A 15,234-nucleotide genomic window follows, 5' to 3' on the forward strand; every position below is an offset into this window, starting at 1 on the left:
GTGAAAGGTTATTACAGTTTAAAACAACTTATCTCTATTATAATATATATTTAAAAACATAATTTATTTATGTGATGTTAAAGCTGAACTGCAGTCATTACTCCAGTCTTCAGTGTCAGATGATCTTTCTATATTAGAATATTACATTTACATTTACATTTATTCATTTAGCTGACGCTTTTATCCAAAGCGACTTACAATTGCTATATATGTCAGAGGTCGCACGCCTCTGGAGCAACTAGGGGTTAAGTGTCTTGCTCAGGGACACATTGATGTCTCACAGTGGATTCGAACCTGGGTCTCTCACACCAACGGCATGTGTCTTATCCACTGCGCCATCACCACCCACATATTAGATATTAGAATGTTCATTGATTTGGTGCTCAAACTTTACGGATTATTATCAATGTTGGTAACAGTTGGGACGCGTAATATTTTCATGGTAATTCTGGTCTATTTTCTATTGTTCTATATTAATAGTAGCCTAATTGCCAAATCAGTTGTTGAGTTTTAGGGCCTAGAGCCAAAAAATCCAACATAAGAAATGGCATGGGCTAATAGGAAGAAACTCAACCTCTTCTGGTACATCTTGTAAAAAGTTACTTTGATAAAAAATAAATAAATTTACCTTAATCTCATTGTCAACTTTAGAGTATTTTTATCCAAGTCATTAACACACTTCTTGGTGTATTTTGAGAACTCCCTCTCGTGGGCTCCTAAATGCTTTCTTAAGAGCACTACATTTACTCTGATAATAAGATGATGGTGTGCCAGAACAATTGCATCACAGTGCCGTTAGATCAACTTAGCTTGCTGTTAGGTTAATTGTTTCAGAAAGACATGATGTTCCCTTATTATTCACGTTTGTGTGGGAGTCTTTGTGATGATGTCAGAGGAAGTTGAATTATGTAATGAACAGTCCAAAGTGTGAATTTACTTTACTCATCCAGTTGACTCATCTTGGGTGGGCTGTTTCAGTCTTGTGTCAGTGCGAGAGATCTGACTGAGAGATCTAGACCATTAACCCAAGGTCATGTATCTCTAAACCTCTAGGGCTTGATGATTGATGAGAAACTGAAAACCTGGAAGCTGTTTTGCCTTTACAGGTGTTCAGATTGAACTATGTTAAGACTACATGCCATTACGATACAATTTCTTACATTCTAGGTATTCTAATGTTTTATGACTTCACTCACCTTTCTTTCTATTATTATATAATGTTAAATATAAGATAGTACAACATGCAAAGAAGATGGTTGTATACTAATAATAAAGCATCTGCAGGTAACACAAATAAATATGGTATGTTCAATTCCAAAACTGTCCTCTAACAACCCCCAGAGTGTGTATGTGTGTATATATATATATATATATATATAAATAAATAAGCATCTTCTGGATGACAGATATAGCTGGTATGTATAGCCTGTAGTTTGGAATGATGCCTCCACATGCGACAGTCATGTGTCTGTGACTTTTCTCTCCTGGAGAGCTGCTTTTTCCTTCACTGGAAAGAAAACCTCACAAAACAGAAACATAAAAACACTGGCGCCCCTGTTTGCCGTTCTGGCCTGGCCTTATATGGCTTTATTTGACCTTTTATTGCTGTGGTTTGTTGCTTATTTTGGTTATGTTATGCATTAGTCAATGAAGCTTAGACATATTAAGTTTTGCTGTATTTACATTGGAAGTTTAGCCAGTCTGCTGAATAATGTCTTAAGAATTGTCCATTAGGGGGAGACGTTGATCTTTTCTGAGGACATTTAAAGTCAATAGCTTACCAGCTCTAAGCATCAACACATTGATTCTTCTCTTTGACATGCTGTACTTCAATCATACTAATGGGGACTAATGAATAGTGTTACAAGCCCTCTTGTTTTTTTTTTCCAGTTGATATTGATGCGTGTGGTCTATTTGAAAATCTCTCAGTGCAATAGATAAATGTTAATTAATCCATGAAAGTGGTGTTTAAATTGAGTCAGTGAATTTTTAAAAAGTATTTAAATGAGTTTTCTGTATAGCATGTGGAACATTGATTTATGTGTGTGTGTGTGTGTGTGTGTGTGTGTGTTTGTATGAGAGAGAGGGGGTTGATTTGTAGGCAGTGGAGGGGTCCTGGGACGGTGGCCAGATCACACCAGCTGCAGCTGACTTTAGAAATGAAACATCTCCAGGGAGCTGATGAGTCTTAGAGAAACTCACTGCCGGTGGACATGTGGAGCATGTTAGCACGGTGACACTGGCAGCAGGCTCAGAGCAGACAGGAAGTTCAGGAGACCCCAAAGGACCTAAACTTTTATACAAAGCTGAGTTTAAGAATCGGTTCTTTGCATTTTTTTGGAGAAAAGTCTCAATGTAGTGACAATCAGGCAGTGACTCCATTATCTGATTTGCTTTTGTTTGTTTTGTTTTTAGTTTAGTTTAGTTTTTTGTTTTGTTTGTTTTTTGTTTGGTTTGATTGCGTTTTGTTTTGTTGTTTGGTTTGTTGTTGTTAATTGGTTTGTTTGTTTTTATAAGAAATGTGAGAACTTGAACTGCTTGTTGTGATTTGGTACTGGGGATTAGAGCTGTATAAATGTAACAGTATGCAAAATGTTGTGCTATGTTGTGTGTAGTCTTGCCTAAAGTTAATTATTCAATTCAAGATGTTTATTTGTCACATACTAATAATTATACAGAGTATAAGCAGCAGTGAAATGTTGGTGCATGATAGGACAGAATTAGCTCATTTGAACTAATTTTCATAAAATTGCCCTTGATGTTTCATTGTGTGTGGGATCAACCATCTGCTGGCCCTTGATCTAACTGCATACCATGATATTTACATCCAGTAGAGCAAATAAATAAAGTACAGTAGAGGTCTGTATGAGAGAATGCAAGAACACGGGCATGTTTAGTCTGTTTAATTAGTTTCATAGCATCTAATTAAATAGACACCATTATTCTTCTAAAATCTTTGTGTGTGTGTTTACAGTGCCTTGGCCTCTTCTTTCTGTTTCTTGTGGGTTGTACTGTGTGTTTGAGATGGGGCTGTGTAGCAGCTGAGGCTCTTTGTAGTGGTTAGCAACCCTTGTTAGAGGCCTTGCCCTTCCCTCTGTTTGTTTCACAGATGTGCCCTGATTGAACTTCAACCCAAATGAATTAAAAACACAACAAAAGATACACTTTGAATTAGCTGGTGTCTTTATTCACTTATCTTTTCAATGGTGTAAAAACTCACTGAGCTTCGAGAGGTGCTGCAGAAAACAAGTCCACACAACTAAAACATAAATGAAGCTGTTGTTTTTTTTTTTTTAAAGAGCCTTTTTCCTCCTGTCACAATACTTCCTTTCCCTAGATTGAAGTGTACAGCAAACCGGAAGTGTTGTGGTAACTTCAGTATGGTATTTCCTTACTCCACCCAGTCAAATTCCTCCTGCTTGCCACCTAAGCAGCTCTTGCTTTATCACACCGGCCACCCAAACAAGAAGCCGTTTCTGTTCTTTTATTCTTGATTGGGAAAGGGGATTATCCCTATGTGCTTCAGTACATCCGATGAGGAACAAAGGACTGTCAGAGGTTCCTTTTCACCTCCCATCTTGTTTGTTATAATGGGTTTATACATCAGCTGCTGGTGCACCAACCCATCCTGACTTAAAACATGTGAATGTCCTATTATGTAACGCAGTTAGCATGGCAAAATTCTGAGGGATTAGTATTGGCAGCATAACTGGAGAAAAAACAGGGATGATGGCTGTTACACAAACCACTTGTCAAAGGTCCAAAAGCTTTCATTCAATCTATAGTAATTGTCATCAAAAACATTTTGTATTTGCTTCTTTTCATGGCTACATCTTCTGGACAATTTTCTAATGTGACTTTTTCTCATTGTCACTGCATAATAGCTCAATTGCTTCTTTAGTAGAGAAATGTAATGTAAGTGTGAGCGCCGTAAGCGAGTGCAGAGACCACCTTTCACACACTTTTATTTGTTTAATAGCTGTTTCGAATTGTTGTTTGCCCTCAAGATTGACATCCAGTTTTGTTTGGTTTTCTAAGCCTTATTGTTGTGATCATTGTGTTCAGATGTGTGCTCATTCTGTATCATAGCCCTTGTTAGTTGGAAATAATGCTTTTTTCTTACTGTTGACCCGGGACAGATCACGTATACATGTTCCATAAGGCTTTACTGTTGTTCAAATCAAATTCAAATTTTATTTGTCACATACATATACATACGTAGTACGACATGTAGTTAAATGTATTGTACGACTGTCCAACAAATTGTCCAACAAAATTAAGAAAAACCTCAAGTTTACAAAAATACAAATAGAAAAAGTACAGTAAACATATATACAGAAATAAACTAGCAATAAAATAAAATAACAAATAGATATGAGAATAAAAATAGATATGAGGAATAAAAAATAGAATATGATTCTATATAGATTCTATAAAAAGTAAAGTGTATGTCAGTGATAAAGTGTCCGTGTGCTGTGCTGTGCAGTGCAGTAAAGTGTATAAGTGAGTAAAAGGAATACTAAAGACAAAGACAAATGGTATGTAAGTCCCACTCATTTATCCTTACGTAACCTTCTACAAATTAGTGCAGATTGTACTTGAAAAATGTGCAAAGTGGAAGTGTGGGGTGATGTGATTATAGTGGAGAGTGGTTAAGACTCCGAATGGCCTGCGGGAAGACGCTCCTCCTCATTCTCTCTGTGTTCGCCTTCATGGAGCGGAAGCGTCTCCCTGAACGCAGCAGAGAAAAGAGTCCATTGTTGGGATGGCTGAGGTCCTTCACTATCTTCCTGGCCCTGGTCAGGCACCGCTTGCTGTAGATGTCCTGCAGGTCAGGGAGCTCGGTGTGAATGGTACGTTCCGCTGAACGCACCACGCTCTGGAGGGCTCGTCTGTCCTGCATAGTGCAGTTCCCGAACCAGGAAGTGATGCTGCCCGTCAGGACGCTCTCGATGGTGCAGGTGTAAAAAGTCTTAAGCACCCGAGAGGGAAGTCTAAAGTCCTTTAAGCGTCTCAGATGGTACAGACGCTGCCTGGCCTTCTTCACCAGGGTGCTGGTATGACAGGACCAAGTCAAGTCCTGCGTGATGTGAACACCCAGGTATCTGAAGCTGTCCACTCTCTCCACTGGAGTCCCGTTGATCGTGATCGGCTGGTATGACCGCTCCTGCTTCGTACTGAAGTCCACTATCAGCTCCTTAGTTTTGCTGATGTTCAGGTGTAGACTATTCACCTGGCACCAACTCTCCAGGTTCTTAATCTCCTGTATGTAGGCCGTCTCGTCGTTGTCTGAGATCAGGCCCAACACAACAGTGTCATCAGCAAACTTGATGATGGTGGTGGAGTTGGAAGTGGCCACGCAGTCATAAGTGTACAGTGAGTACAGCAGGGGGCTCAGAACACAACCTTGAGGGGCTCCAGTGCTTAGGGTGATGGAGGATGAGGTGTGTTTACCCATCCGTACGGCTTGCTGTCTGTCCTTCAGGAAGCTGGAGATCCATTGGCACAAGGATGTGCTGAGACCAAGGACCTCCAACTTGGAGGTGAGTGTGGAGGGAATTATGGTGTTAAACGCTGAACTGTAGTCCACAAACAGCATTTTTACCTAATTCCCTTTTCTGCAGTCCAGGTGACTTGTTGTGGTGTGGAGGAGGTGTGAGATGGCATCCTCCGTGGAGCGGTTATGTCTGTATGCAAACTGTAGTGGATCCAGTGTGTCTGGTAGTGATGCAATGATGAAGTCTCTGACCAGTCTCTCAAAGCACTTCATCACCACTGATGTGAGGGCTACAGGGCGATAGTCGTTTAGGCAGGTGGGCTGCGGTTTCTTGGGGACAGGAACAATGGTGGACTGCTTAAAGCATGAGGGGACTATGGACTGTTCCAGGGAGAGGTTGAAGATCTCGGTGAACACCGGTGCTAGCTGGTCAGCGCAGGCCTTCAGAACCCGACCTGTGATGCCATCTGGTCCTGCTGCCTTCCTGATGTTCACTCTCTTGAATGCCCTCCTCACGTCATGCTCCGTGATGGTGAATACGTTGTCCTCACCGGCTTCCTCAGCGTGCATGCAGTTAGCACTGCTGTTTTGTGCCAGGGACTGTTTGCTTGCAAGTAAATTAATTTTTTTCTCTTTGAGTAATTGATGTTTTCCATGGTTTAACCAGCAGGTCAAGTCAAATAGGGTACAAATTATGTAGATTAGTGTGATAGATTAGAGAGTAGGTCTTTACTGATTTCTGTAGTTAGGAGTCCACTTGTTACATATAACACATTGTGAGTTGTTTAGTTCCCTACTTTTCTATGTGCACAATTCTACAGTCCTTAAAAGAAGAATGCAAAACTTTCATGCACATATGGTAGATTGAGTTTCACAAGGTCAAGACCCCTGTGTCGACCTTGTTTTCACAAACACTGAGTACCACTCCTTTGGAGCCCACATTTTGCTGTCTATTTTTTTCTTTCTGTCTCCTAAGACTTAAGCAAAATAATGGATCACGTCCCATTGTGTGCCCTGTGAATCAGTCAAAAGAGACTATGGAGTGAGAAGATTTGTAAATTATGGTGCAATCTGAATATGCATGATCCATTATTGTGTGATTTATTATTATTGAAATTGTCTGATATTCTTAATTGCCAGTAGAAACCCATCTGATGCAGATTTGTAGGTGTAGTTTATGAAGCATGTTTTGATGGGCATGTTCTGCTTTAATCATGTTGCCACTACAGACCATGTTCTTTCTGTGAGTCAATAACATTGTGGTTTGGCGTGCATCGGAGAAACTAATTATGAATGTAATATGCAATATGAAGAAACTGAATGGGCTGTTAATACAAATTCAATAGGATAAGATATGTTTATTTTATAGTTTGAAAGGCTATTATTAGATAACATTTATGGAATATCATTAAATAAAACTTATTTTTCCTTCAAAGTTTACAAAGATGCAAAGAGAAAGAATGAAAGAAAAAGAATGTAATTGAAAATATAGACCTGTAGACCACAAAAAGTCTGAAGTGAGCGGAATCTTTTGAGTACTCTGAAATTGAACTGTGACATTTTAAATAATTGAGCATATATTAAAGATTGATACCCTGCTAACATGCATACGCCACTTTATGAAATATATATTTCAGTAGTGATTCTCTGTAGAAAATAAAATGTGTCTAGTCCAATAAATGTATTACGTGACAGGTGAAATGGTCGATACAACATTGTTTGGCAATCAAGATGACAAATTGTCTTGGATTTATGAAGCTGGATGCCATCATTATGTGGAAAGTATTAGGCAGACTGCAATTACTTAGACAAAGCTGTTCTCATTGTAGAGAGGACAGATGGACTGTTTGTTTTCTATAGTTAATGTTCGTATATTCCAGCTGAGGCAGCATGCAGACACTATTCCTGAAGCAGCCAAAACCAAAAAAAGAAAAATAAACAGCTCAGAATTACACAAATGTTACAGCCATTTAAAATAATATGAAAAATAAATTCCAAACAATTGGGAATCAGGATGGGGATTGGTGATTCAAGTTAATTTAATAAAAAATAAATATATACACACACACACAAATATAATATATAGCCTAATATAATATATTATATATTTTTATTATATGTATATTTTTTCTTTTAATTAACTTCGATAACAGTTTTGAATCACCAATCCCCATCCTAATTTACATGAAAGAATTGATTTTCGGATTCTGAAGGGCGTGTAGTTTGTGTCGCGCCGGCAGTTGTGCTGTAGTGTAGTGTAGTGTAGTGTAGTGTTGTGTTGTGAGCTGAATGGTGAATGAAAGCAGTACAGTCAGTCCACGCGCTCTGTGTGATGCCCTTTTGTGGGAAAGTCCTAGAGCACACAGACACACTCACATCAGTACAGAGGGACACAAAGAAGTAAACCGCTTGTAAATTACCAGTTATACAGACGGGATAACGAGAACATGATTTGAGGGTGTTAGAAAAGTCCTTTTGCTTTTCATGTAGTAGAGAGCGTTCATTACTGGATGCAGTCGCTATTGTTGTGAAGAGAGACCGACGCGCGGACGCGCTGAGGAGTTTGAGAAAAGAGCGTTTTACTCCTCTGCGTTTCTTTCTTGTTGTCTTCAGTTATATTTGGTGTTATACGCATGACTCCTCCTGAACTGATGTTTCTGGACACATAGAACTGGTCTGTGATGTGAAAACTGATTTTCTTGGATACGCCGTGGATTGGATTTGGATGCGAAGTCTGGATCGTGTGATTCATATGCTCGTCATTTACTTCTTCCAAGATGTTTCTCAACTCTCAAGACAGATTAACGGGTTGAAGAGCAGTGGGAGTCTAAACTTTAAATCGAGAGCCGATATCCCTCTTGAATGAATCATGCCCATAGACAGACTCGCAGACATGGAGGAGAAACTTCGTATTTTGGAGGATCTCAATATGATATACATTCGTCAGATTGCCCTGAGTCTAAAGGTAAAGGAATTTTTCTAACCTCACTTGATCTTTTTGCCTCTTTTGAATTACTTTAAAACGCTTTTGTACATCTGAAGTAATTATGAATTATGTTATTAGTCTTTAGTTGCACAATCAAATGATAGCCTAATACAAAATTATACAAACTGTGTCTATAGCACACTTAAAATAACTCAAAATCTTAGTTTGGAGAAGTTTAGAAGCCTGCAGGTGAAGATCTAATTAAGATATTTTCCAGTGATATGTTCCAGTGTGGTTAGGTTGTGTCTAAACTCTGTTAATGTGCTTGTCCATTATACAGCTGCTCATACAATGATGTTGATGTACAATGTCAGTGATTGTTTGTGTCAGTTTGGTGTGTTTCGTCTTGGCACTAATGCTTAATACAGAGAAGCAGCAGCACTATTTCTCCAGGGGTCCTGGTATGCAGCTGCAGCCACACAAGACAAAGTCTCATTCAATGAATGAGTGTTGTTGGACGTCTGTGCCTGGTTTGTGATTTCTTTGGTATTCTGTGCCTGGAATCATTAGCACCCATAAGAAAAATGCAATTTAATGTAAGCTCTTTTGCAAAATGCCTCCACAAGGACTTCATTTGACTAGCCTTATCTTTGGAAACAATTGCACACTTGCTGATATTATCGGGGTTAATATACTACCTTATTTTCAAGTCAAGCTACCAGAAGTGTGAAAACAAACCCCCTTTCTTGCTTCAAGACATGAGAGTTTTATGGCAGATACCCTTCATCCTGATTTACTAAGTAGGTGGATCATGGTGTCAATTTTCAATTGAAACACCACTAGAAAGCAGGTGGCACATGATATATAACTATATGATAAATATCAAAGTACGTATCAAATGCCATGCTTTTTTTTAAACCTCCTTTGCTTATGAAATAAAGTAGGCGTCTTTTTGTCCTGCAGCTGTTATGTGTTAGCAACGCTCAATATCTCACTGAATGACATGCTGAACACTACCTCATCCCCCGAGCTCTATGGGGTTTGGTGTGGTGTTGGTGACCAAACTGTGCTCTTCTCCTAACCCATGCCGAGATCACACCTCGCTCCTCCAGTGTGCCTGTTCCCCTCACCAAGTAGCCTGATTATGTGCTCAGTATTCCTGCAATGTGACTCGAAATTTGTAGCCTGTGGTAGAAAGGACATGGCGCCTTCTTTGAGCTGAAGGACATCTTCATAAATTCCTGGAGCATTTAAATGATTCATGGTCATGCATCTCAAAGTTGGCAGTCTTGAGTTCTCAGAAGTCAATTAGCTTCAAGCGTCTGTCAAATTGATGTTTAAATGTAATCATCCATGTGATCTTCATGTGAAAAATGAACTCTTTGTATGATCTAGCAAGATCTTGTTCAATGCAACTCTAGTAGAAATTGTTTCCTGTGGACAGGTTGGATTCCTTCTAATTTAGGCTTGGGGAACTTGTCATGATGACAGTAATCATTGATCATGAAAACACAATAATTGCATGTTTTTTATATTATTTTAGCATATAAAATGTTTCATTTATCATTTTGTGGTTGGTTACGGTGGCATCACAAGTTGTGTCTAGCTTACAATTGAACTGGTTAGAGAAGGGATGAGGGCAGTAATAGATGTTCACAGCACAAGATACTGAGAAAGAAAAACTACAGTAAGAGGTTGTGGACTCCTTTGTTGTTTTAAAGATTAATTTAAGGAGGAAAATCTGTCTGACAGCATAAAATGGTAAATGATTTTGCTTAGCCAGAGTTTGCACAAGCGGGTGAGATATTCTCCAGTGCCGTAGAGACAGGAACCTGTGGTTTTCTGAAGGATTGGGGACTACTGTTAGCGCTAGCAGTTGCAGTCAGTCTTTTCAAGTTTTAACAAGTCAATTTCAGAATCGTGGCAGCCACATTCTTGGCACTACATGAACATTCTTCTCTGTGTCCTTCCTTTACGATGTCTCTGTCTCTCCTGTAAACCAAAAGAACACTTTCCCAGTGTCGTCACATCCTTTTGTTGCTGCAAAGCTGCGATTCATAGCCTGCTTGTAGTGAGCTTGAACAGGAAATAGCTGAACTTAATGAGCATGATTGGCTGGTATGATGTCATCTCTGCTTGACCCTCACTGCCTGACCGCACAGACAATAGCATGCTGTACATATGGAAGTGCCTTTGTGAGGAGTGATTGCTCCCTCAGGTAGTGTTTAATGTTGTGGTTTGCTTTTGCTCTCCGGTCTCTACCTGAGGGTTGATGGGTTATTTGGTCACTTTCTCTATATTTTGCTTGCTGATGGTACACTATATATTTTTTTCTATGTTAAAAATACATTATCCACCTTAATATGAAGAGACGGATATAAATAAGCCTTTTGTAGGTTGATTTTCCTGAAAAGTGTAACAGTGTGCCTCTATAGCACTATGAAAACATTATTCTGTTTGTTTGAGAAGACTAGCCCCACAACAGTAACACTTGCTCAGCCATTTCTGGGATTGTAAACTTCTATAGATGTACGTGGGAGACCATAGCAAATATTATTTTTGTGTTCAATTTACTATTGTATTTCTACAACTTCATAAATGGGGAAAAATAGAGAGAAATGAATTACAGAGATTGAAGAGAAAAGAGATTGGCCTAAATGTCACGTTTAATGTCACTCCCTCACCAGCTATTTTGGAAACTTTGTGCAAGGAACTTTAATTCTAGGATGCATTAAATTGATCAAAAGTGACATTGTTTATAATATTACAAAAGATTCCATTTTCAAATAAACGCTGAAAATGGTTGAAAAAAGCATTAGTTTCCACAAAAAAATATTAAGCAGCACAGTGTTTTCAACACTGATCATAACAAGAAATGTTTCTTGAGCATCAAATCAGCATATTAATATGATTTCTGAAGGATCATGTAACACTGAGGGCTGGAGAAATGGCTGCTGAAAATTCGGCTTTGACATCACATGAATAAATTACCTTTTATATTGGATTATATTGAAAATGATATTATACTGAAATAGAAAATAGTTATGTAAATTGAAATAATATTCTTCAACATTACTATTTGTACTATATTTTTGATCAAATAAACACAGCATTTTTGAGCATAGGAGACTTAGAGACCCCAAACCTTTGAACGGTAGTGTATGATTATATGATCGTATTGGTTAAATAAACATAATAATATGTTTAATCTGTTTTGCCATGTAGCAAGGATGTAGCAATTCATTGTGCTCTTCTGCTTGTTGACCGTCCCACAGATGTGCTCAAGGACAAAATTATATAGACAATGTGATCTTTTTATCTCTTCAGTTCACAGTCGTCTTTTCTGTGGAATGAGTCAATAACATGAACTGAAGAAGTTACATGGATTTAGTGATTTCTCTTTCAATTCACAGAGCTTGTTTACAAGGATCTGTAGCAGATACAGAGGTCTCTCTATAGTCAACCAGCAGTGTGTTTACCAGTTTTCCTCCCCTCAGGTGGATCAGTGTGGCCTTTGTGTGTCCAGCCCAGCAGGGGTGATGGCTGCTGCTTGTGTTAATTTCTTATGGTATGTTGTGCAACTAAAACGACCCCAGTAGAATGTTATTGTGCTAGCACAAGAATAAAGTACCTCATAACTCTGGCCTCCACCCATGATGTCCTGTGGGCCTTTGAACTCCAGCCAGGAGCATGATGAAATGCTTGGGAAAGGGCAGACCTCTCACCTCACCTAGAACCCCAGTGTGACCTGAATCCACCTCAGATAATCTCCATACTTCAGCAGGTACAGGTGTCACATGGCCTGGTGTTGGAGTGATCTTGATATTTGTTTTTACCTCCCAACAATTTGTTAATTACATAGTTTGGGTATGAAATTTCACCACATCACCTGTTTCTTTGTTCTAACATCCACAAGAAATATTAAATATTCCTTTGGAATTCTGAGTTTAGTTTAGCCTTTTGTTGAGATTAACTCGAGTGGTCAGCCCAAGCCAGACATGGCTCTCTTCAGGGTTCATAAGGTTAGAGGTCATCATTGAGCGCATGCCACAGCCATTTACTGCGTCGTGTGTCCATTTATCCATTCAAGTCTTCTGTTCATACTGTTGGTTCAGCTGGTGAAGTATTTAAAAGGGTTAGTTCACCCAAAATTGAAAATTCTGTTATTAGTTACTCACCCTCATGTCGTTCCAAAGCCGCTTTCTTACCCTCCATAGACAGCAACTGACACATTCAGACATTGTCAAAATAGTCTTTGTGACATCAGTGGTCCAACATGATGCGGAAGGTTAATAAATAATTAACCTGGATGCACTGCACCTTGTATACAAGCAGAGGAATATGCAAGCTGTACAAAAAAACAGACTTCGTAAAAATATCTGATGACTTGCAATTTTTTACCCGACCTTACTTATTCGATTCAGAATATACAGATGATGAACTAACAGAGATGGATATTCTATGTCAGCATCACACGCATGTGTTGTGGTACTGTCATCAAAGACTAACACGGAAGAGAATAAATTGTGGAATAAAGTCGTTATTTTTGTTTTCTTTGCACACACAAAGTTTTCTTGTAGCTTCATAAAATTAAGGTTGTACCACCGATGTCGCATGGATTATTTTAACATGTCCTTGCTACCTTTCTGGGCCTTGAACGCGATAGTTGCGTTGCTGTCTGCGCAGGGCCAGGAAGCTCTTGTATTTCATCACAAATATCTTAATTTGTGTTCCGAAGATGAACAAAGGTTTTATGGGTTTGGAACGACATGATGGCAAGTAATGACTGAGTTTTCATTTTTGGGTGAACTATCCCTTTAAGTAGCTTTGTCAATCATGGATTGTGAGGTTCAAAATTCAGTATTATACATTAACAAACGTCTTCATTGGATTCTGTCAAGTAAAATTTTTATATAGCGCTTTACACAATACAGATTGTTTCAGCAGCTGTAGCAAATAAACGGGAAAGTAACTTGATGTAAACTTCATCAAATATGAGACAAATTCCAATTCTGTTGTAAAGCAGCTCTAAAAAGGTAATGGCGTCAGTATTCAGCTCAAGTCAGTTCAATGTTGATTCAAATCAGTTCAGTAATAGTGCCAATGTTGTGAAGTTCATCAATAAAGAAATGAATTGAATTCAGCTATAAAGCAGCTCTACAGAATAGAGGTGTCTTCATAAAGCTTAAGTTTTGCTTCCAGCCAATAGTCAGTGCAGTCAAATCACAAGTCAAATGACATTACTGAATGTTAAGTCTTTTAAACCCAAGCCAAGCAAGCCAAATCCAACAGTGACAAGACACCCAAACTTATGTTAAGTAATGGAGTGAGAGTACATATTTGACCAATACTGTATGCTTAACTACTTTGCAAATAACTCCATTCTGAACATACATTCTTGGTTTCAAGGAGCCTCAGTGTAACTACTTTTTCGTGACTAGGCCCTGTATCTGCAAGGCTCTGGCACTCCTCATGAATAAGGTGGGTTATTAGGAGGAGGGCATAGGCTGGTAGTGAAAGAGGGCATTGTAGTTGGTCACCCACGCCTCAGGGCAGCCTCTATCGGTCCTGGCCTGGGCCCTGGTGTAGTCAGGAACAGGGCTGAATAGACACTCTGTGTGCAGGAACCAGCCAACTCGAATCTCGACTCGAGCCAGCTTCCTTTGGAAAACACCTCCCAGCATCCAGTGTGTTAGTGGAGAGTGGAGACCGCCAGCTCTCACCCTGGCTCCGTACTTTATTACTTTATCCCATATTGCCTGCCCTGCTAAGGCATTCTAGATGTTATGCTTTCAGAAAATGAGCCGATAAGACCTGCTGAATCTGTTGAGTCAGAATTCAAGTAATGGGCATATGTCTCTGCATAAGATTTTCCATCTATCCAATTTCCCTGACAAGACTTTTCATATCAATACATCATAACGCACCAGTCATGGGTCTAGGTGTTGCCTCTCTCACAGAGGACTGTGAAAAAAAATGTGAAGGTTATATGCACTCTTAAGGCCTGTTTATATAAAGGTGAATAATCAGTGTGAACATTCAGTGCAAAAAAAAAAAATTATTTGACACAAACATTTACTTGCCGTTAATGTCACAATTTATTTATTTATTTATTAATTTTTTTTTGCAGAAAGGTGGTCTAATCTATTTTTAACTAACAGTGAATAGCAGAAGAATCTGGAACCTGTTTCTTGTCTATCTACTCTTGTTTTTGTTATTTGACCATAGCACCAAAACACACATTTCACTGCTATTCAAGATTAGTTTGTTTTTAGTTTTGTGTATGCTTGCAGAACTAGCTAACATAGCCTGAATCTGGCTGCTGTTTCTGGTCTCATGACTTCCTTCATGGTATCAGGAGGACTAAGTTTGGATATGAAAGCAGCGCTGTTCATTTCTGGAGCGGTTTGAGTCCTCTGGCAGTGCCCAGTCAGCTGCTCTATATGCTGAAAGCAACTCAAAACAAACAGAATCTAAGGACAAACCACTCGCTGTAATTTTACTGTAAACAAAAGTTTTATGTTGTGATAGAATGAGTGCCATTTTTCCTCAATCTTTCAGCTGGACAAGTTCTTGCTGTTCTGTAATGTAGGTGTTTATGCGGTGTCCTATCCCTTTAGCCACCTGCATAGGAAGTGAATAGAGCCTGCTTGGCACATCCACCCTCTAGAGAACAGCTCGCAATTTACTGCTGTTGCTTCTCAAAGCTTCAATCAACACGGATGAGATAATGTACTTTACGCTGTTTATTCATCCTTAGCGCAGTTTGACGGGAACCATCTGGCCGGGCTCCAGGGATATGACTGTTGAA

The 15,234-nt window shown here is 39.1% G+C and overlaps 1 protein-coding gene across 1 annotated transcript in view; it reads left to right on the forward strand.

The window, feature by feature from the left end:
* Positions 1-7,943: 7,943 nt before the first annotated feature.
* Positions 7,944-15,234, forward strand: part of LOC306870403 (rhotekin-like) — a 58,381-nt gene continuing 51,090 nt past the window's right edge. The window contains exon 1 of the mRNA XM_079417645.1: positions 7,944-8,462. Coding sequence (XP_079273771.1) covers positions 8,367-8,462 — 96 coding nt within the window. The 5' untranslated portion in view covers positions 7,944-8,366. The remainder of the gene's footprint in view (positions 8,463-15,234) is intronic.

Source organism: Barbus barbus, assembly GCF_936440315.1.
Source record: "Barbus barbus genome assembly, chromosome: 5".
NCBI classification, from domain to species: domain Eukaryota; kingdom Metazoa; phylum Chordata; class Actinopteri; order Cypriniformes; family Cyprinidae; genus Barbus; species Barbus barbus.